This window comes from Rhincodon typus, unplaced genomic scaffold, assembly GCF_021869965.1.
Source record: "Rhincodon typus isolate 14 unplaced genomic scaffold, sRhiTyp1.1 hic_rhity00002156, whole genome shotgun sequence".
Classification (NCBI taxonomy): Eukaryota; Metazoa; Chordata; class Chondrichthyes; order Orectolobiformes; family Rhincodontidae; genus Rhincodon; species Rhincodon typus.
In genome coordinates this window covers 1-22,838 of record NW_025967794.1, presented here as the reverse complement: position 1 = coordinate 22,838, position 22,838 = coordinate 1, and the positions used below count along the sequence as shown (strand labels likewise).

Sequence of the window (22,838 nt, the reverse complement as noted above, 5' to 3'; positions counted from 1 at the left end):
CATCTCTGTTTTAAATGGGTGACTCCTTAATCTGAGATTATGCCTTCTAATACTAGATTCTCCCAAGGAGAAACAAGTTCTCTACATCTGCCCTGACAAAAGAATCTTATGTTTCAATAACGTCACTTCTCATTCTTCTACACTCCAAAGACTTCAAGCCCAACCTACTTAAACTCTCCTCATAGGAAAGTACTTCCATGCTCAGGATCAAACTAGTGAGCCTTCTTTGGACTATGTCTAATCCCATAATATCTTTCCTTACATTAGGGGACCAAAACTGTTTACAGTATTCCAGCTATGGTCTGACTGGTGCCTTGCATAGTTTTAGTAAGACCTCCTTTTTTTTAATACTTTGTTCTCTTTGAAACAAAAGCCAACATTACATTTATCTTCACTATTACCTGCTGAATTTAGATTCTAGCTTTTTGTGAGTCACGCACTAGGACCCCTAAATCCCACAGTGCTGCAGCTTACTCAATTTAAATAATATTCAGATCTCTATTGTTCCTGCCAAAATGGATAACCTTCCATTATCCCACATTATATTCCATCCGCCAATTTTTTGCCCGATCACTTATCCTTTCTATGTCCTTCTGTAGACTCCTTCCATCATCCTCACTACTTGCCTTTCCATCTATTTTTGTCATCTGCAAACTTGGCAGTACATCCACTTTCACCATTCAGATCATTAATATATACTTTAATAATTGTGGCTCCAGGACTGATCCCTGTGGCACTCCACTAGTTGCAGGTTGCCATCCTGAAAAAGCTTTCTTTATCTCAACTCTCCATTTTCTATTAGTTAGCCAGCCCTGTATCAATGCTAATATACTGCTCCTAACACCATAGGCTGTATTTATTAAGTATCCTTATGTGTTGGTCCTTATTGAATGCCTTTGGGTAATCCAAATATATTACGTCTGTTGGTTCCCCTTTATCTGCCCTGCTTGCTACCTCCTCAAAGAACTGTTATAAATTTGTCAGACATGATTTCCTTTTCATGATGTCTTATTGGCTCTGCTTGATTCTAAATGCTGTGTGATTACATTCTTTATAATAGACTTCTAACATTTTTCCAAAAGGCACATATTAAGCTACCTCATCTATAGTTACCTGTGTTTTTTCTCCCTTTCTTTTTGCGTGAGTATATTACATTGGCAGTTTTCCAATTCTCTGGGACTTTTCCAGAATCTAATAATTCTTGGAAGATCACTAGCAGTGCATCCTCTACTTCTGCAGCTACTTTGTCTAAAATCCTAGGGTGTAACCTATCATGCCCAGGGATCTCATCGGCCTTTAGCCCTAGTTCATTTTGTCTAGTGATAGTTATTATGTTTATATCATCCCCCCATAGCCCTTGATCATCTTTGGAATGCAAATGGTGTCCTGTACTGTGAGGACTGAGACTGGTCTTGCCACAGATGCCAACATGCCATGAAGAAGTTATATAGAAATTCCAAACTAATTTAAGCCTGCTCTTAGTCGATAATTTTGATATACTGTTTGCAGTAATAAGTTTATACTTGTCACATTTTAAACCATATATTTGAGATTTTTCATATTTTGTTTTGTATTGTCGTTCTTGGTGTATTAACCTAGTGTTGTTGCCTTTTGTTCCATGTTTTTGCTCTTCTTGACGTCATTTATTTTCTGTCTACAAACTTAATTGCCAATAATACATTAATAATGTTAATTCTGTGAAATCGTGAGTGTACATTATGAATAACAGAAACAGATAACTGATTTTCTCTGTGTTTAGAATGAAAATAATTCTGATCCTGATACCAGTGAAGCAGTGCAACCCAGAACAATTCATTATATGGATGATAGCGATTCCATAATCCCCAGTAGTTTATGTGGCATGTCCAACGAAGACTACTACAAGAAGGTCACAGAACTAAAAAATGCACATGCCCACACTATAGCAATACTAGCAAAACTGTGTGAGAACAAACTATGTGTCAGAAGCATGGCAGCTACTTCGGAGGATCCCTGTGAATCATCAATGCATTACAGGTAGATAATGGTGTTTACAATAAGGATAACTCACACAAAACACATCATGGACTTCTAGATCTCAGGGCAACTACGACATAGATGGCAATCAAAATGTTACTTCAATATGAATTTTAACGGAATAGTTTAGGTCAGAGGCCCGCACAGGCAGATTTTCTTCTGAATTTTACCTTCAAACTTAAGTATATATAGTTCATCTTTCCAGTTTACTTTGACTGCACCCCCACTAGTCCCAGTGTCTGCTATTTATTCACTTTTCCAGCACCCTTTCAACCTTCTACCCCATCTATTATTACACCCCTGTTGAATTTCTATCCCACTAGTGTGTGCTATGCTCTTCTTTTCCTAAATAGGACTACCTCTGATCATTATTAAATCTCTGATCTTTTACAGTTATTCTATTATTCTCTCGATGATATTTCTTTTTACAACTGGAAGAACTGTCCAAGAACTCTCATTAGCTGCTTTTTAAACTTGTACCTCTCTCTCCTCAAACCCATAATCTGTACAGACAGCAAGAGCATAATTGACCTGCTCAATTAGTACGATGTCTCCATCTTCAACATTCTTGAGACATTCCTTTACAAGAATAGATTATACAAGTTGTTTCTAAGAACATTTCATAATATTCTAAATAAAAGCAAACTTACTTTTGTAAATTTTTATAGTTTAGGTAAGAAAAACAATGGCTACCTATCTCACTCAACAACTCAGGTGGGCAGTACTGCACACTCAAGCATGTCAGAAATGTCAAAAGAAGATCTGGAAAAAGGTGGGGAAAATCGCATGTCCTACGGAAGGGATCGAATTCAGGGAATGTGGGATGGATTTTCTGTGCAGGACTATATTTCAGATGAGGAACCCCAGAAGCCCAAAAGCTCAAATTTACCATTTACAAAAATGCAGATAATAAAGAAGGAGCAAAAGCAGTGGTCACCAAAGATCACAATACCACAACCTTTCCAAATGACTCTTAGAGAGGCTGAGAAAAAGAAACTGAAGATAAAATCTAGGTCTGAAATTGAAGCAGAGAATCAGATGCTAAGAAAACAATTAGAGGAAGAAGCAGAATGTCAGAAAAAGTTCCGTGCTAATCCTGTACCAGCCCATACCTATATTCCTTTGCTGGCAGAAATAATAGAACGGAATGAAGAAAGAAGGAGGTTTGTAAAGATGAGAAGCCAAGAAATTTTACAGGCTATGCAAAAACCATTTGTCTTTCTTGAAAGAGAGGAGAAAAAGAAAAAAATCAGAAAAATGCAAACAGAGGAACTGAATATTTCAGTAAGTAAACCAAAGAAATTTAAAGCAAAACCAGTTCCTAGATACCTTTATGATCAAACAATTAGTGACAGAATTAAAGAGCAAGAACTCTACCGAGTAATTAAAATGAAAGTGAGAGCTCAAGAGACATTACGTGGTGCGTCTCTTCCAAAAAGTATGCTTCATAATACCTTATTGGAAAAGAAGAAAGCAACATGTTGGAACCCAGATGAAGAACTGAAATTCAAACCCAAGATTAACACTAAAGTACCAAATTTTGAGAATTTGCACAGAAAGTCTCGTAGACAGCTTATGAGAAAGAAGAATTTGAAATTGACAACCGTGTGTGAACCCTTCCAGTTGCTCACTCTTCAACTTCCCTCAAAAAAAGAAAAGGTGTTGAATGATATAATGGCAGATGAAAATCATTTAAAAGAGACCCGCTGGCCTTATTTGTCATGCAGAAACCAGTGGAAATCACATGACAGCACAAATTCAAATCAGTCAGGATCTTTGGACTTGAAAATTACAAAGGTCACTGAGTCTGAAAAGAAGAGGAAACAAGCTGTTAGGTAAGAACAATTTTCATCTTTCATGATTCATTAATAAAGTGAAAGTGATCTATGCTGTAGTATTTTAATGAAAGACGTCAATCTTTGAGGAACCTTCTTGCCCAATAGTTAAAGTGGGATCAGGTGTGGTGCAGGGGGAGGTCGGCTTAAAAATGCAGCAAATGGAATTGCATCTGGGATTTGAGTAAACAGGACAAACAATTGTATAACACTCCAACTGTACAGCCTTAGAGCACAGGCACAATATAGACAGACTAATCAGGTGGACTTAACAGTGGCAATTGAATTTAATCCTTAAAAGTGTGACATGATGCATTTTGGGAGGAAGGCATTTGCCTTTATTAGTCAAGGTATTAAATATGAGAGCGAGGAGGTTATATTGGAGCTGTATATAACATTGGTTAAGCCACAGCTGAAGTAATGTGCCACACTATAGGAAGAATGTGATAGCACTAAGAGAGGGTGCAGACAAGATTCACCAGGATGTTGCTTGGGCTGCTGAGACACTAGATAGGCTGGAGTTGTTTACCTTAGAGCAGAGAAGGCTGAGGGGCGATCTGATTGAAGTGTACAAAGTTCTGAGAGGCATACAAAGGGTAGACAGGGAGAAACCTTTTCCCTTAGCAGAAGGGTCATTAACAAGGGATGCAGTTTTAAGGTAAAGAGAAGGAGGTTTGGGGGGCTTTGAGGAAAGAAATTTTCACCCAAAGAGTGGTGGGTATCTGGAACTCTTTGCTTGAAAGCGTAGTAGAGGCATGATATCTCAAAATGTTTAAGAACTATATAGGTGAGCAAATGAAACTCCATAACGTACAAGGCTATCAGCCAAGTGCTGGAAAATGAAACTAGAACAGATGGATGTTTGCTGACAGGCGTAGATAGGTCAAAGGACCTCTTTTCCTGTTATAAAATTTCTGACTCTGTGGAAGGGCTGTAAAATTAGCAGTAGAAAGACTGAAAATTGAATTAAGATTTCAATGTGAAAGCATGTGCAGAAAGAAAATATAAGGACGTAAGTATTAAGATGGAGTGAGAGAAAAAGGACAGAAATATCTTTTTAAAATATTATATTTTACGTTTTTTAAATTGTCAGCAATAATTAAACCCAAAGGAACATTTTTAAAGCTGACTTTTGATGATAGTTAGGTTGTTTTATGATTGATATGATTAATGCTTATGTCATTATTAAACAGGCATTTAGATAAAAACAAAGTAGGCTTAACTTTTATTGTAAACACAGAGAATTCTGAAAATATTTAGAGGGTGTAAATAATAATAAACTCAACTGAGGCATGGAAAACTACACCATAAGATCATAAAATGTAGGAACAGAAGTAGGGCAATCAGTCAATTGAATTTGCTCCTCCATTCAGTGAGATCAAGGATGATCTGATAATCAACTGTACTTTGCCTTTTCTCCACAACTCTTCATTCCCTTACTGATCAAAATTGTCTCTAATATACTTATTGACCCCCTGCACAGCCTTCTGCAGTGAAGTATTTCACAGATTCAATACCCTCATAGAAGAAATTCCTCCTCATTCCTGTCTTAAATGGGTACCCTTTTATTCTGAGGTTATGCGTTCTAGTCCTAGTCTCTCCCACAAGGGAAACAACCTTTCTGCATCTATTCTGTCCAGGTCCCCTAGGAATCTTCTATGTTCAATAAGTTCACCTCTCATGCATCTAAACTCTGATAAGTATGAGACCAACCTACTCAACAGCTCCTCCATACTGAGGATCAGGCTAGTGAATCTTCTGTTTGATAATATGAATATAAAATCAAATATTTGCAACACCACAAGATAACGAGTTGAGTGATGTGGATTTATACCTGTTGTGGAGTACACCTGAATTTATCAAATGCTGGCAATAGACACATTTTCCAATGTATCAGACTTAATCAAAATTTTAATTCTTAACGATTTTTAATTTATTAAACCTTTATTTTGGCATCTGTATTAATTTTTTTATTTTATCATTTTATAGGAAATTGCTGGAAGAGAAAAAGAAGAAAGAAGAAAAGGAGGAAAACTGGAAACGAGAGCAGAAACTGAGGGAGAGAAAATTGAAAAAAGTCATATCTACCCGTGCCCGGGCCAGTGATCCACACAAGAGCCTGGCTGAAGTCTCGAGATCAAAACTAAAACAATATAGGTGTGTTTTTTTTCATCAATAGCATGTATGATATCCTCATCTTTGGATTAGTTTTAGTATGTCCACAGTGTATTCTGAATTATCTTGATGTGCTTTTTCTTTGTTTTCATTAGTAGCTGTTGCCTTTAATACAACTTTATCTATTAAGTCAGGGCAACAAGGCAGTGCCAAGCTGCAAAGTAAGTTTCACAGTTTCTGCTGGAACTTCTGAAATCCAAGTTTTCAGTTACTTTTCAATGTTGCACTAAATCTACTTTTGATTGGATAATGTACAAAAAGTAAATCCAAGATGGCCAATTTACTGCCCATTCAAGTGACTCTTGATCATCATCAGCAAAGTGATGAAAGCATTGAAAGTGCTATCAAGTGGCAGCTCCATAGCAATAACCTGCTGACCAATGTTCAGTTTGGGTTCTTACTGGGTCACTTAGCTTCTAATCTTATTACTACTGTGGACAAACATGAATAAAATTGCTAAGCTCAAGAAGTAATGTCAGAGTGAATGACCTTGACATCAAGGGAGCGTTAGATTGAGTGTGGCATCAAGGAGCCCAAGTAAAACTGAAGTCAATGGGAATTGAGAAAACTGTCCACTGTTTACTGTCCTAGCACAAAGGAAGATTGGTTTTGGTCTTTACTGCTCAGCCATCTAAGTTCAAGGACAGCATTGCAGGGGTTCTTCAGGGTAGTGTCTTAGGTCCACCCTTCTTCAGATGCTTCGTCAATGAACTTCCTTCTCATCATAAGTCTGACATTGTGCAATCATCAGCAATGTTCATTATCATTCATGATTCAAACATCAAAGCAGTCTACGTCCATACGCACCAAAATCTGGACAACATTTAGGTTTGAACTGCTAAGTGGCATTCAACATTTGCACCACAAAATTGCCAGGCAATGGCCATCTCCAAGAAGTGGGAATCTAATTATCTACCATCTATTGACATTGAATGGTGCTGCCATCATTGAATACCTCAGTAGCAACATCCAAATGGTGGTCACCATTGACCAGAAACTGAACTGAATAAGCTGTGGCTGCAAGAGCAGGTCAGAGATTGGAAATGCTGTGGCAAGTACCTCATATCCCCACTGTGTGGTTCACCAGCTAAAAGGCATAAGTCAGGAGTGGAATGGAGTAGTCTCACTTTGCCTGGATGAGTGTGCTGCAAAAACACTCAAAAATCTCAAGCCATCTGAGATGAAGCAGCCTACTTGACTGGCACTCCATCCACTACATTAATCATTCACTTCTTATGCCACTGATGCATAGTGACATCAGTACATACCATGTACAAGAGGCGCTGCAGCCAGAGGTCCTTCATTAGCACCTTCCAAATCTGTGATTCATACCATCAAGCAGGACCATGGCAGCAGCTGAATGAGAACACCAACCCTTTCAGGTTTCTGTCTGAGCCAAGCACCATACCAAATTGGAACTGTATAAGTCATTCCTTCACTGTCATTAAGTCAAAATCCAGGAACTCCCTTTCGCACAGCATAATAGGTATATACGTGTACCTACACCAGATGGACTACAGTGTTTCCAGACTGCCCCTCATCATCACTTTCTCAAGGACACCTAGGGTTGAGCAACAAAAAATGGTCTTACCAATGACATTCACATCCCACGGAAGAATAATGTAAGAATAGGAGCAGAAGCAGCCCATTTTGCTCCTCAAGCTTACTCTGCAGTTCAATAAGGTCATAATGGTTTGTTTGTCCAAAGCTGCACAATCCTCCATGAGAGAAAACAATCTACCATCTGTTGTCAAAAAAAATTTGTGTGGAAGCTGGAGCACCATGACGGAAGCAGCATTCTGCAGCAGGGGAGACAGTTGAGAAGTATGGTGTTCAGACTATATTTCCCATGACGTTTCAACAGGGTTTTGGACTAGGCTAACGTTTCTTTAAATTTTGACTAGTATTGATGAGTTGAGGCCCATGGGTAAGCATTCTCTCCCAGGTGATTCTCAGGTAGTTTGCAGAGATGTCATGAGTCACCACAGAAGAAATGTTGAGCAATTATCCAGCAGTTTAATTGTTCAAGTGAAACTCAACTCTGTCCTCTGGATTGGGACGGAGGCACCAGATGTGGAAGTAGCATTCCTAGGTCTAAGATCCTGTGTAGCATCCGACTTGCTTCCCCAACATTGATGCCTGTGTCAGCCATGTTACATCATTGGCATAGCTAACATGCAGGATTTAGTGCAGAAATATCCACTACAGCTGTTGAAAAGGCCAGCCCATGGCAAACAGTTTTTGAGAATCTGTGTTCAGCTGGAGTTGTCACCAAAAAAATCACAGAACTTACAGTGATTCATTAGGATGTTGATAAGCCCAAAGGTTTTCGGCAATGAATAATTGTTGAAGTCTTTTTGTGCTAAGTAGTGCTATATGCTGATGACAAGTCTTTGAAGGCAACTCCAGCCTTCAGCTGCTTCTGGACTGCCTCAATATTGGTAGTTAGCACAAAGATTTCATCAGTGTTTTCCTTCATCAAAATCTACCTGCTTGTTTGCAAAGGCAACTTCTCAAACAGATTTTAATAGTTTAAGGATAAACCTTGTAAACCGTAAGCTGAATAATAAGATGATAATTTTTTGAATCATAGACTGGCTTTCCTATCTTTAAGATAGCAATCACATTGGAATGCTGCCAAACATATGGGATTATCTGTGTTAAGAGTTTTGGAGGTGAGTCTGCAAGCCACATCTGTCAATTTGGATCTGGATTGTGATGATTTCTGGATGAATATCTCTGATCCTGGTGGTCTTTCCAAACTAAGTAGTGGTCAGCATTGCCCACAGTGTTGAAAGCAACTTAAAAATTGATGTGTGATGTAACTACTTGCAGAGAGAGCTAATGCATCCAATGAACAAACTGGAGAATACTGCTATCCTGACACCATTATGTCTTGGCTAGTTACAAAAGAGCAAGAGATTGCTGGTAGTGTTTCATGTCATTCAGATTCATATACAGCAACAGCATTGATTGATATTTCAAAATTATTTCAAAGAACATGGGCTTCACTGGCTAGGCCAGCATTTGTGGCCCATCCCTAATTACCTTTGAGAAGGTGATAGTAAGCTGCCTTCTTGAATCAATGCAGTTGATATGATGTAATTACACCCACTCCTAATCTTATGAGGGCAGGCAAGACTAAAACATGGCAGCTGTCCTCTAGATGTCTCCTGCCACAACAGAGTTCTGACGAGAGCCAGTGCTTCGTGATGTCTGGTATCAGGTTTTCAAATAACTTATCCAGCCCAGTACAGTTAGTTTTGAATGATTACTGCTTTGATGCTGGGTATATTAGCTTGGGAGGAGACACTAGTGTCAGACTGCCTTTCTTAATACTGGTCTTAGTGGATAGACACCATAGGTGGTACTTCTGCAGTATTTGAGGTGCCTGCTGTAAGTTGTTCAAGTCTCCCAAGCAGACAGAAGTGCAGGCATCACTGTTGTTAGTGACCAACAACTTAGCCTCGGGTTTGAGATCCAGATGCTCAAGTACTCTTTTCCTCAGTTGACTGAAGGCTGAGCCAGCACATTGATGCTAATAATGGATTTCAAACTCTATTTCTGCCTTCATTGAGAAGAGGCTCACAAGATGTGAAGAATAGTCCACATTTTCCAGATGTTGCTGTTGCTCAAGTCAAGGGTTGCGGGGGCGGGGTGGAGTTTCTTTGTGGGATCTGGTTGGAACAGGATGTTCATTTTCTGAGTCTTTAGTGAAAGACCCACTCAGTACCAGCCATACCCCTGGTGTCCATACATAAATCCCTTTTATTTTGGACCGTTTCCTCCTTTTGCCACCTTATTAAATGCCTAGAGAGGACTTTTGAATTCCCTAATATGCGAGCTGCCAGAAACTTCTTGTACTCTCTTTTTGTTTCTCTTATTTGCTTTTTCAATTCCTTTCTGAATTCTCTATATTCTCTGGTATCTGTCATTAGCACACTTTTTCTCAGGACATACCTGGGAAATTTTCCACATTGTCGGGTAAATGTCAGTGTTGCAGCTGTACCAGAACAAGTTGGCTTTGGCTGTGATTAGTTCTGGAGCACCTCTTAAGTACAATTACCTGAATGTTGTCAGGGCCTATAGAGATCAGTAGTCCTTATCTTATATCACGATGACATCACATACAGTGGTTGAACTACAAGAGAGAGTTTGAGGAAGTGGGAAAGAGTTGTCAACTGGAGGTCATTACCAACAGAGCATTTTTGGGCAGCAGATCTGTGAAGGAGCAGGTTGATGAAGTATTCTGATGTACTGGAAACCCCTTTGAATCCTAGTAATTTGAACCATGACAGTAGTAAGCTGAGCTTATACCACCAAGCTTTTAATGCAGCATTCAGATATTGTGAGTTTGCTGCTTGGGCTGCAGTGGAAGCTGACACATCAAATGTTGGATGTTGCATCAAGATTGGCTCCATTGGTGTATTGATAAAGGGTTTTTATTGGCTATAAACTTTGTGCGCGGTTAGATTTGCCAGTGCATCAAACATTTAAGTGTGCATACTGATTAATGTCATCTGAAGCCTGGACCATCCAATTTCTCATTTGAGTCCTTTACAGGAGAACTAAGGTGTGACCTCATCCTGTGGAAAGCTAGTGTTTGCACAATCCTTTTTCCTACTAATACTCAACATCACACCATGTGCAAATCCCTCTTCTGTGCTATCTTCTATATCAATGTTGATATCTGAACCATAGGCTTCCAGTGCAAAATTGAGTGATATTGTTCCTTCATTTTCCATTTTTCTTGCTTTTCCTCCACTGCCAATTCTTAACTATATGCAATGGAAAAGGGATAAGACTTGGGTTGCAGAGAGGAAAGAAGAAGAAAGACTTGCATTTATATAGCATCTTTTGTGACTTCACAATATCCCAGGTGCTCTACAGCCAATTAAACACACTTATTTCAAAGTGTAGTCACTGATGAAATGGAGTAACCAATTTTGTGCCCAACAACTTCCTACAACAGGAAAGTGATAATAATCAGATAATCAATTTTAGTCATGTTGAGGGTTAGATCTAGACCAGGGCACAAGAGATAACTGCCTCTTTATTAAAAAAAAGGGGTGGCACAGTGGCTCGGTGGTTAGTACTGCTGCCTCACAGACCCAGGGACCAGGTTGAATTCCACCCTCAGGCGACTGTCTGTGTGGAGTTTGCACATTTCCCTGTGTCTGCATGAGTTTCCTCCCACAGTCCAAAAATGTGCAGGTTAGGTAGTTTCACCATGCTAAATTGCTAGTAATGTCCAAGGGTGTATAAATTAAGTGGATTAGCCATGGGACATGCAGGGGTAGGGGGATGGGTCTGGGTGGGATGCTCTTTGGAGGGGCAGTGCAAACTTGTTGGGCCAATTAGCCTGTTTCCGCACTGTAGGGATTCTATGATTCTATGAACTTACCAGCTCACCTTCATGGGATCTTTTATGCCTGGCTGAGAAGGCAGATAGAATCTCAAATTAATATTTCATTCAGAAGATGATAGCTCTGATCGATACAGTTCTGAGGGAGCGTCAGCCTAGGTTTTTGTGTTCAGATCTATGGGATGAAACTGGAACTGGAACTCAATGTTCTGATTCAGTGATAAGCCAAGGCGGACACAAGCTTATACTATCTGAATTTTCTAAATCAATAGATTGAGGGATAAGGGGAAGTGGGTTGAGCAATGAAGGATATGGTTGCTAGTAGCTTCCAAGACTTCAGTCATGCTTTCCACAATAGCAAACAATGCCTCTTCTATAAAGTTTAATACATTGAGATGTGCCTGTCTTCTTTCTGTTAATTCCTGCTTCCTCCTGTTGTGTGCCACCTTCTCCTTCAAGGAAGAGGTATGTGTATCAGTGAGTTTCACGCAGTATAGTTAGATGATATAGCAATTACGGCTGTATAGGTGCCAGTGTGTTCATTGCTTGACATGTGGATACAAAGCTTGAAACAGCACTAAGTGATCAGATGAAGGATGTGAATGTTAATATGTGACCTGATTATTGGAAATTATATGTAGGTGAGTGATTGGGGTGCAGTAAATTGAACAGGCGACGAGGACGATGATGCGCTTGGTATGTTCTGGCATTTGAAGATTCACTCACTTACAATTTAAGGGAGATAATTACTCTTCTTCCTTTACTGTATCTAGATCTTTACACCAATTATCCTGGCTTCTGCACAATCTCTTACCACTACTTTCTGAGCATGTATCTGAAGGAACTATGACTTTTTTCCTCCTTGAGAGTAGAGGATATCTCTCCTTTTTTCCATCTCTTCGACCAAGACCCTCAGTGACCCCAGCTGATGTGTGCAATAAATAGCATTTGGGATATTTATTGCACTGAGGCAATTGTGCAGAAAGAAATAAGTTGCCATCATGCCTGCATTTAATTATTGCATCATGAAAGCAATTCTTTCACCCATTTTCATGAGTTATTTAATTTAACTGCTATTGTGTCTTAACAGGAATCATCAAAGAAAAAGAACAAAAGAATATCTGCTGGAGCTTGAGGAGATGCAGGATAGGGTAAGCAGGAGGCCTCTGCTCTTAGAAGAGCTCACAATGGTATGTTCTTAAAATGGCTTAAGCTGCATAAATGTTCCTCAGCACAAATGTTAACGTATTCCAAAAGAAGAGTAATTAGTCTTGTTTTTGTGAATCATATTGTTTCTTGGAGTTAATGTCTTTTTGTTTGTTTTATACTACTTTGGGAGGAACTGCTGCACAGAGTGCCAGCCTAGGTTTATTTAGTCAAGTCTCTGGAGAGGAACAGAAACTCAATTTTCTGGTTCAGTGGTGAGACTGCTACCAATTAAGCCAAGGCTTACACTATCCAAAATTTTCTAAATAAATAGATTGATGGATGATGGGAAGGTGGGTTGTTACTTTGCTTACTCGTTTCTAAATTTTAATAATGAATGAGAAATTGATGTTTGTGACTTCTTTATATTTTTTAATTAATTGTATACCACCACTTTAATCAGGATGACACCTACATCCCTTGAACCAATTTTTTTTTAAATGAAAATGAGCAGGGAAAACAGGCATGTGAAAGACACAAACGCTAGACATATAGGGCTAAAAGATGTAAAAATTAACTAAAATAAAAGTATTACTGAGTAAAGGAAAATAAAATGTATATTATATTTAAACTGCACTCCACTTTTCAAAACTTTTTTGTTCTGTGGAAAAGCTACAACTAATTATAATTTTATTTAATCATGGTGCTTCATATAGGAATTTAGGCTTCCTGGCCAATGAGATTGAAGTGCAAAGGATCTCTCAAAATAGGCAGTAAACACATTACCGGCAATTTACGTGGCATCACAGTTCAGAATGTCTTATTGAGATATTATCTAGGCTACGAATAGTCAAATGCCTACTGTAAAGTTGTAAAAGCCAATTTAGTAAAATATTCAGGTGAAAACAGAACTAACCTGTCAAATTTTATTGTACTTAGAGGAATGCCAGAAGAGCAGCAGAAAGACAATATGCTGCAGCACTAAAATTACAGGGATTGAGTGAAGATTTTGTTTCTAGAAAAGGTCACCGTCTCCCAAACTTCATTTCACATTCCAGTGATGAAGAGTCTGAGAAAAGTAAAGACAACAGTGAAGAAAGGTAACTCTTCTCTGTACTAACAATTGAATTTTCTATGTAATGTTTGAGATGTTTTCAACTACCTGAAAAGGCTATTTATTTTGTTATACTTCAACAATTAACAGGCAATTATGAATTGTGGATTTAATTTCCTTAAGTACTACATACTTAAAAATATTAAAACTAATAGTGGAAAAGGTTGTTTTAGTGTATGATATTATATGTTTAATATCGCCAAATACGTGCAACGAAAACGTTGAAAACCTTGAAAATGAAAAACAATGAAAACCTTTAAATCATTCATGGGTAGAAGGAAATGTCATTGGTTGCTCTTAATTTCAAATTTTATCCTGTCTTGATAAGCTTGTATAGCTTCATGTTTACAAACACAAAACAGAAATTGCTGAAAAAGCTCAGCAGGTCTGGCAGCATCTGTGGAGAGAAATCTGAGTTAACCTTTCAGGTTCGGTGACACTCATTCAGAACCGTATGTCACTGGACTCAAAACATTAATTCTGATTTCCGTCTACAGATGCTCTCAGACCTACTGAGATTTTCCAGCAATTTCTGTTTTGTTCTGAATTCCAGCAATTGCAGATCTTGCAACTTTTTATTCAGCTTCCTGTTTAATTCAGTTTTTCTTTTATTCTGTCAGGAAAAGTGAGGATTTAAACAGTGTCTAAGGTTGTTGTGAAACCTACTAACCAATTTCGGTTTCATTAATCTTTGACAGAATTCCAACATACAGAGTATCTTTTATTGCTGAAAACTTAATTTCACAATAATTAATGTTGTATCAATCACACATTGTTTTACACCAGCTGACAATACCATATTATTTAACCAAAATAGACAAGATATATTGCTACCTTTTGCTGGACTAATGTTATGAATTAAATTTAAAAATCTTCAGGATCATACCGAAAGAAATCTATTGCAGTTTATCCTGGTCATTGTTCTGTTGAAGATTTGGTGATAGTAGCACTTTGTAAGTAAAGGTCAGATTTGCCCAACTGTAAACTTTTCAAAGCTACATCAAAGTTTTTACCCGCAATTACTAAGATTAGATTGTTGGAAGCTATTTGTACAAATCTAAAACACTTTTTCTCCAGTTCTCAGGAAGAAACTGATGGATTTGAATCTGATGATGACCAAGATGATCGTGAGCTTATTGAGGAATCAAGAGACATGGAAGAAAAGGAATTTAAAGAAAATGAAGATGAGTAACTACAAAGAAAGCAGCAAACATGAAAAATTTTATATACATGGTAAATGTATAATATTTATTGAATATTAATTATGTTTCCTTTATTACTTCCTGGTGATACTATTTAGATTATTTTTAAAATATGATCCGGAACTAGTAAATTCTAATATTCATGGTAGAACACCTCATGATGAAACTGATTCACTTTCATGACTGAAGCTTCTTAACAAGTGTCTGACAAGTTTGTGGTATGCATTCTTAAACATATAACAGAATACCAATCAATACTGATGTCAACTATTTTTACTGATTGTGAAAATATTTCAAGCATTTCCCATGAGGGAATCTGCTGAATGACTTATGTGCTGTATATTAGCATGGATGCATACTTACATTAATGTTTGAACTGTTTTCTAAAACTTTTGGCCAAATATTCAGCCTGTAAAAATTGTAAATTGCAGTGAAGGAATCCAAATCACGTGCGCAAGCACATTTGTTTTCAGATGCAGGTTCATTTAAAATAACTAGCCTAAATTACAAAATCACCATGATGAACTGCAAAGTTAAAATGTCGACTGCACTTATGAGTTCCAATTTGGAATTAACTAATCAGATTCAAACTGTTCGCATCTGATTCTGATTTAAAAATTAAGATTTCAAAGCCTTGAAGGAAAGCAAGCACTCTTTCTATAGTAACAGAAAATGTGCTGATAATGTTTTTGCTGACCCGCTGTCAACTACTCCAGGTAAATTGGTTCATTATGTATCTAGAACTCTTCGTTTGTATTTTGTAATGCGAATGGATCCTGAAAAATACAAAATAAGTGATTCAGTTTTGCTTAATGGAAAAAAAACAACGTATGTACATAATGTTAAACAAAGGGAGTAAGCTAATTTTGTGAATGGAAAGCACTATGCAAGGAAATATAGAGATCAGTAAAAGATACTAGCCTAGCCAGCATAGTCGTATATTCCATGAATAAATATAAAAACAACTTCTGCCCTTCAGTTTTCTCATTTGGTAGAATCCAACAGCAAAATTATTTATTAAAAAATACATCCACAAACCAGGGATAATACTTGAAATCATCAATAGAAACTTTTTTTTTAAAATAAGGTCTTTCAATATGGCCTAAGTCTACACACGTTCGTGTATTTGATCCATTTAAACCTACTTTTGAGTGGTAGTATGTCCAAATAATCTAAGGCGCTGGATTCAGATTCCAATCTCTTTGGAAGCATGGGTTCCAATCTCACTGCTGCCAAATGTCCTAATAGTTTGTCATTCAGATGCTTTAGTATCTTCTTTGGGGTGTATCATCGCTCCTGGTAATGATATTTTGATCTAATTTTGGAAACTTTCTATTTGTAAGTTTCAGTTGACCTCTTGACATTTTGTTAGTGTCCCACCAAGACCTGTCTAAACCATGATTGTTAATTTAAAAGTTTCACCTTCTAAGATGAACCATCAGGGTTAATTTAGAAAAATTGGAACAGGGTGAGACAACCCACAGACACTTCCAGACTTGTACTCCACCTGGTGTGGAAGTCTTGAACAAAACCTCCAAATGGACCATCCTTGAGTAGAGAGGACCAGCTCTTCTGTCTCAGATATTTATCTTCACTTAAAAATTCTAATATCAATTATTTCCAGTAATTCTTCTAGCCATTCATCAAGTGTCGGGTCTGTCAGTTCAAATAATCGTGGTCTGGCAATTAAATGGCCATACAAACTGACCTATGCTATCAAATGCAACTTACATAAAAACTACTGGTGTTGAAGAAAGCATCTCAAATACCAATGATTTTTATGCAAGGAAGGATCATTTACAATTTCCATACAACACTGAATCAAATAGACCAGAGTATCTTCTATTCTCAATATTTCCAGTTTAATCCATTATATTGAATGTCAAACTATTCAATCGGAGTACTTGTTCTTGTTTACAGTTATATTTTGTGACTGGCGAACTACGATTTACAGTGCTTACTCATTTGGCCCTACACTTAAAGTAGCCTATTGTAAACTGGAAATAATCTTAGTCACTTAAAAACGTTTTAATCACTTGATATTTGCTAAATTGAAAGCTCAGTACAAAAACTTAATGTATTTTCTTACAAATCTATTGTTTTCAATTGAAGAGCAATGATTGACCACTAACTGCAACTATTAAGAAAGCTAATCTTCTAATGCATATTAACTTGTTTGATTTTAAATTGGTAATTCTCTTTATACATTTTCATTCATTGATTTTTGGTGAACTAGAACTGCCTGGATAAAGCTTTGGTAGATTTTTGAAGGCTTGTGTTGATGGTAAAGTCCATCTCAGAGGTGGCATTGATATCACAGCTTAGTGTTTGACGATCATTGTTGTCAGTTGAGCTAGAACAGGCTGTATGATCTCGACAGTCCAAAGATTTAAACCATAAATCTACATTTCGTATTATTAGCAGGATGCACCTGTAATATTCAATATAAATTTTAAAACTGCGAGTTAGCATTAACCAGAATCAAAGGATAAGTTTATTGCAATGTACCAATCAAAAGGCTCCTTAGTAAGCTTATATTAAGTAGCAATAGGTATAGTCTGGGAATGGAAAGTCTAGATGACTTACCAATTTCAATTTTAAGACAATTGAATTATTTAGAATCGTGAAAGACTGAAGCATACTGAAATAATGATTAATAGCAAGAAGAAAATGTTCTGATATGTAAGACAGTTATTAAAGAGTGCTGCTAATTATGGAAGTAAATGAATGATGAGTGAATTGAATGGAAGGCAGATTGAATGAATCAACGTGATTGTGCAGAGCACAAAATTTCTAAATGAGTACAATGAGGCAAGTTTTTAAATTGGATAAATGAGAAATAACTATTTATTCTGTAAATTGCCTCAAGTGAATCAAGACTTGATAGTGCTTTTAACACCAGAAAATATATTAGTGACAAGGTTATGTTGCATTAACACTGAAGTTCCATTGGTATGTATTCAAGAATGTTGTCACATCATTATCACTGTAGGATGAAGAGCTAATTATAATTGAATTTATCTGTCATATAAAGATGATATGTTCATTTTTGAACCAACACACAGGTTACAGAGAGGCGTCTGTGATTTTCTAAAATATTTTGTTCACAACATTGCAATTTATTCTTTAAAAGTAAATTTATGTCTTATTGAGTCTTTTTCACACAGGGAATGAAGAAGATAATAATTAATAGTGCTGAAGTTGCTTTGAAACTAATATAAATCACTACCAATTATCTTTTCAATTATAAAACACCTGAATGATGCTTAGAAATCAAACTGTAGGATTTTCAGGTTCCTGATTATTAAATATTCTGTGTGAAACACTGAACTTATTGAATTAATGCATTTGCTAAACAAGTGACAAGAACACTGGTGCAATCCTCTACCATTACTATATTGACTCAGCATTGTTATGAATGTGCTTCCTGTTCTTCCTGACACACTGTAACCTACAATGCTGAAAAAAGACATTCTATTATTAAGAGCGTGCATCGTTGAGAAGGCTTCAGACCAATCCACATCCAGCAATCTATTCTGAAAACTCTGCTCATATTTAAGACAGCCATTCCAAATTCCAGCACAGCAGATGTTTTTATCAATGAAATTCTAAAACAATCAACAATATTCTGCATAAAACAACTTGTAATATTCTAAAAATAAAAGATTACTATAAACTGTGAACACCAGAAAACTGAGAAGAATTATATAATCACATTTTTTACTGCATGAGTACAAACTGAACACACCTTGGTATTACACCTTATCTCCCACCTCTCCTTCCTGGAAGTAATTGGAAGCTTCATTGCTGAAAACTATGGCAACTATTGCAAAGAAGGATTAGTACTCAAAAGCTTCAGGTTGAACATCTTCTCAGCTTCTTGTTGCCAGAACGATCAGCAACTCCCATTAGTTTAAACAAAGTCGAGTCAATGGGATCCGCATTTTCCCCAAAAATCTGTCAGTTTTCTTTAGGCTGTACCCTGTCTGTGCGCCAGGTTTCTTTGAAATCCATCCATAGAGACTAACAATCAGGGGCAAAAAAAAATTACCTCTGCCTACATTCAGTAGCGAAGATCTTAAAGCATTTCAAACATTTACTCTGGAAGAGCAATCAGGAAAATTTCTTTTAGTTTCAATAATGTCTTTAAGTATTTCAATAATGGATTAAATCTCAGGTACATGATCCATGTAAAATTTTGATAAAGTGTATTGTTTTATTCCATTTGAAATTATTAATATATTCATTGACATTGCAAACACTAATGAAAAGCCACCAAAAATAAGCTTTTTAACCTAACTAAAGCAGTATATTTATAAATTTACTATTGCTGTATATTTTTCCATACTCATTTCAACTTTTTTCGCATTTTTTCTTCAACCTACATCTAATTAACTCACAGTAGACTTGCCTACTAAATCTCACAAATCCAAACAAATAGATGTGAAATGTGGATTTATAGTGCATCTTCTAATATTAGCTGTGATGTTTATGTAGTCTTTTGTTAAAATGTAGTTGGGTTTTGCAGAAAACTAAGGCCAACCCACACCAGATACTCAGATAAACAACCTGTGAATTCGTTTTATTTATTTTTTGCTTTTGAAATAGTATAAATTTACTAACACTGTGCAATAATACAAAGCTTTGCTTTATTCACCAAAAAAACACTACTTTGTACTTGAACAGTTTTAAAGGGAAAGATGTGCAGAACAGACTGCATTGTTTCTCTGTCTTAATGGGACAAAATAATGCTGTTTCAGTCTTATGTCCTGAACAATTGGTACATTTCAATGTATTGTGTATTTTGAAATTCTATGACAATTCCTTTTTATTAAAATCAGAACAAATTTATTTTGTTTGTATTTTGTTTTGATCTATTAAAATATTTACTTTGTGAACACATTTTAAGGAAAGGAGAACAATGTCCTAATAGCCTGTAGTTACAAAATCTCTTGCACAATGATGATAATACATGAAGTCTCCTTGAAAACCATTGATAAGAACTACAGGTGTTTAAATAAGTAGACCAACAGTGTGTATAATACAAAATTTAATTCACTTAAGTACTTAATACACAGAGATGTTGAAGAATTTAAGGTTCTTGTGAAGATTTGTAACTCGGGTTGTGGATGAGGTTGTTGGCTTGCTTACCAAGCTTGCTGGTTATCGTACAGACGTTTCATCACCATGCTAGGCAACATCATCAGTGCAGCCTCCAATGAAGTGATGTTGTTCTACTCTGCCTGGTATTTATATGATACGGTCTGTTAAGTTGGGTTGGGTCATTTCCAGTTCTGTTCTGCATGGGTTTGTATATGGGGTCTAATGACAAACATGTTGTCCACGTATTAGATCCACGTATCGGGATCAAATTTACGAGAGAAGAGGAAGACAACAATCAACTTCTGTTTCTAGACATCAGGGTAGAATGAATGACTAACAGGGAGTTCCAAGCCAAAGGCAACCCACACTGACCAAATCCTCAATTTCCACAGCAATCACCCCAATGTCCACAAACAAATATGTGTTAGGGATACTATTTAAACGGGCCACAATTCACTGCAATATGCCAGAGCTAAGCAGGAAGGAGGAAGAGCACCTATCCAAGGTCTTTGCTAACAACAGATATCCCAACAACTTCATCCACAGGTGCCTACTAGAAAGACAATGCCAAGAGGACACAGTATGTCCTAATGCACTGGTCACACTACCCTATATCAAAAACAATCAGAACCAACAACGAGACTTCTGCGACCACTAGGAATCAAGGTAGCACACAAACCCACAGCCATACTACGACAAACACTCACAAGGACCAAAGACCCCATACCATGACATGCAGGACCAATGTAGTTTCCAAAATACCTTGCAATGACTGCAACAAACATTACATCGGCCAGGCCAGAAGGAAACCAGCCATCAAGGATACACGAACACCAGCTAGCAACAAAACGACACAACAAACTTTCCCTCATCTAAGTGCACTCGGACTCTGAAGGCCATCAATTTAACTGGAACAATGTGACCATCTTAGCTCAAGCCAACCACAGATATGCACGGGAATTCCGAGAGGCCTGGTTTTCAACCCCATGGATAGGTGCTCTTCCTCCTTCCTGCTTAGCTCTGGCATGTTGCGGTGAATTGTGGCCCGTTTAAATAGTATCCCTAACACAACTTTGTTTGTGGACATTGGGGTGATTGCCGTGGAAAACCATTTACAAACCCACGCAGAACAGAGCCAGAAATGACACAACCCAACTTGACAGACTAGATCTTATAAATACCAAGCGGAGAAGAACCACTTCGCTTCATCGGAGGCTGCACTGATGATGTTACCTCGCATGGTGATGAAATATCTGTATGATAACCAGCCAGCTCAACAAACAAATCAACCACCTCATGTTGAAGAATGATATATAGTATCGGCTTATGAAAAAATACTGAATTGTGTTCTTAATGCTCAGTTGATATCCTCTGATTTTATGCCACATTTTCCTAGTGTCCTTTTGATGTAGAGAATGGCTTCTTCAGCAAACCACCTCAAGTGTACATAATCATCATGGCATTAAGAAGTAGATTACGCTTTCATTTCCTAAAATACAACAAGATAGAATTTCTGCTTTGAGCAGGGTCAAAAAGTTGCAATATGCACTTGAAATTGTTGCTGCTGAAATCCATTTGTAAGCACTATCACAACTTTTAAATATTCCATGAACCAGCATCACCAAACAACTTAATAGTATGTCATTATTTTTTATTCAAGTGTATTCTTTGATATATTTGACATATTCAAGCATGTAGCCTAGTTTAACTTTATTAATATTGCTAAAAATGAATTTATCAGCAAAATTAAATAATTTCTAACTTTCCCATTTTGACTTAAGTATTTCTGCGAATGAGGTTTATAGCACCCAACCAATGTGGTTTGCAGTGTCTTTTCTCTCACAATCTTCTACTAATCATCTGATTAATTATGCATCCAAGCTCTACAATGCCATTCTCGTGGAATGACGAAGCAGGAGAGCTGGGAAGTGTTCACTGCTACTAGGACCTTATGGTGTTCATGCAACTGGTACTATACTTAATGCCCAGCTGCACACCTTTTCAGATGCTACAAGCCAGGAACTACCCTTCACCCTATAGTTCTCTGTCAGTATCACAGAGGATATTGGCCAGAAAGGCAAGTAAGCTCAATGTTTTGCCAACAGGGACTTGGATGTGCTGGTAGATGAGATGATGAAGGACTGCCAAAAAATGGTCATGGCACCGAACCTAGCCAGTCTGGACTAGAATAGTGAGCCAAGTCAGTGCTTTGTCCAGGGTAAAATGGAATGCAAAACAGTGCAGAAAGAAGATCAATTATTTTTTACATTCTGTAAGTCTTCTCTCTGCTACCCCATTCTAACAGAACACCAATTCACTTGAATACTACCACTGCACACACCTGTCACCAGTGCTCATGAACTTCACTCTCACTATTGCATGTAACGTCTCTATGCAATGGCTCTCTATAAACTTCATCAAGCCCCATATGATCTTCATGCTTGAGTCATACTGGACTTGAAATATTAACTCTGTTCCTCTCTCCAGAGATGCAGCCAAACCCGCTGAGTTTCTCCAGTATTTTCTGTATTTGTTTCAGATTTTCAGCATCTGTGTACTTTGTTTTTATTTGAACATTTAATTTACAATGTTGGTACACTGCTGTAAAATTGTGTAATTTACAGATAAATGTCTTACAGTTGTTTATACATTTCTTTAATTTTACTGATTTCCTTATTCTTTGGTAGTATCCATTGTCAAATTTGCTATTACAGAATATTAGTTAGAAGAGTAATTTGAAGAATGTGTTGTACCAGCAGTGCCTCCAAAGAAACAGTGGAAATCTGGAAATAGAAAATTATTTTTCTAAGTGTAATTTCCCCTCTGTTCTTTTCATGTATTATGACATTGGCATTGCCATTTTTCAGTAAAAATGTCTTTCT

The 22,838-nt window shown here is 37.2% G+C and overlaps 1 protein-coding gene across 1 annotated transcript; it reads left to right on the top strand.

The window, feature by feature from the left end:
* Positions 1-1,759: 1,759 nt before the first annotated feature.
* Positions 1,760-19,697, top strand: fam161a (FAM161 centrosomal protein A; the record flags this gene model as incomplete). The annotated part of the gene is made up of 6 exons (XM_048592984.1): positions 1,760-2,016; positions 2,685-3,851; positions 5,841-6,008; positions 12,482-12,581; positions 13,477-13,637; positions 14,729-19,697. Coding segments are annotated over 6 exons (1,968 nt in total), but the record flags the coding sequence as incomplete, so codon positions are not given.
* Between the last annotated feature and the right edge of the window lie 3,141 nt (positions 19,698-22,838).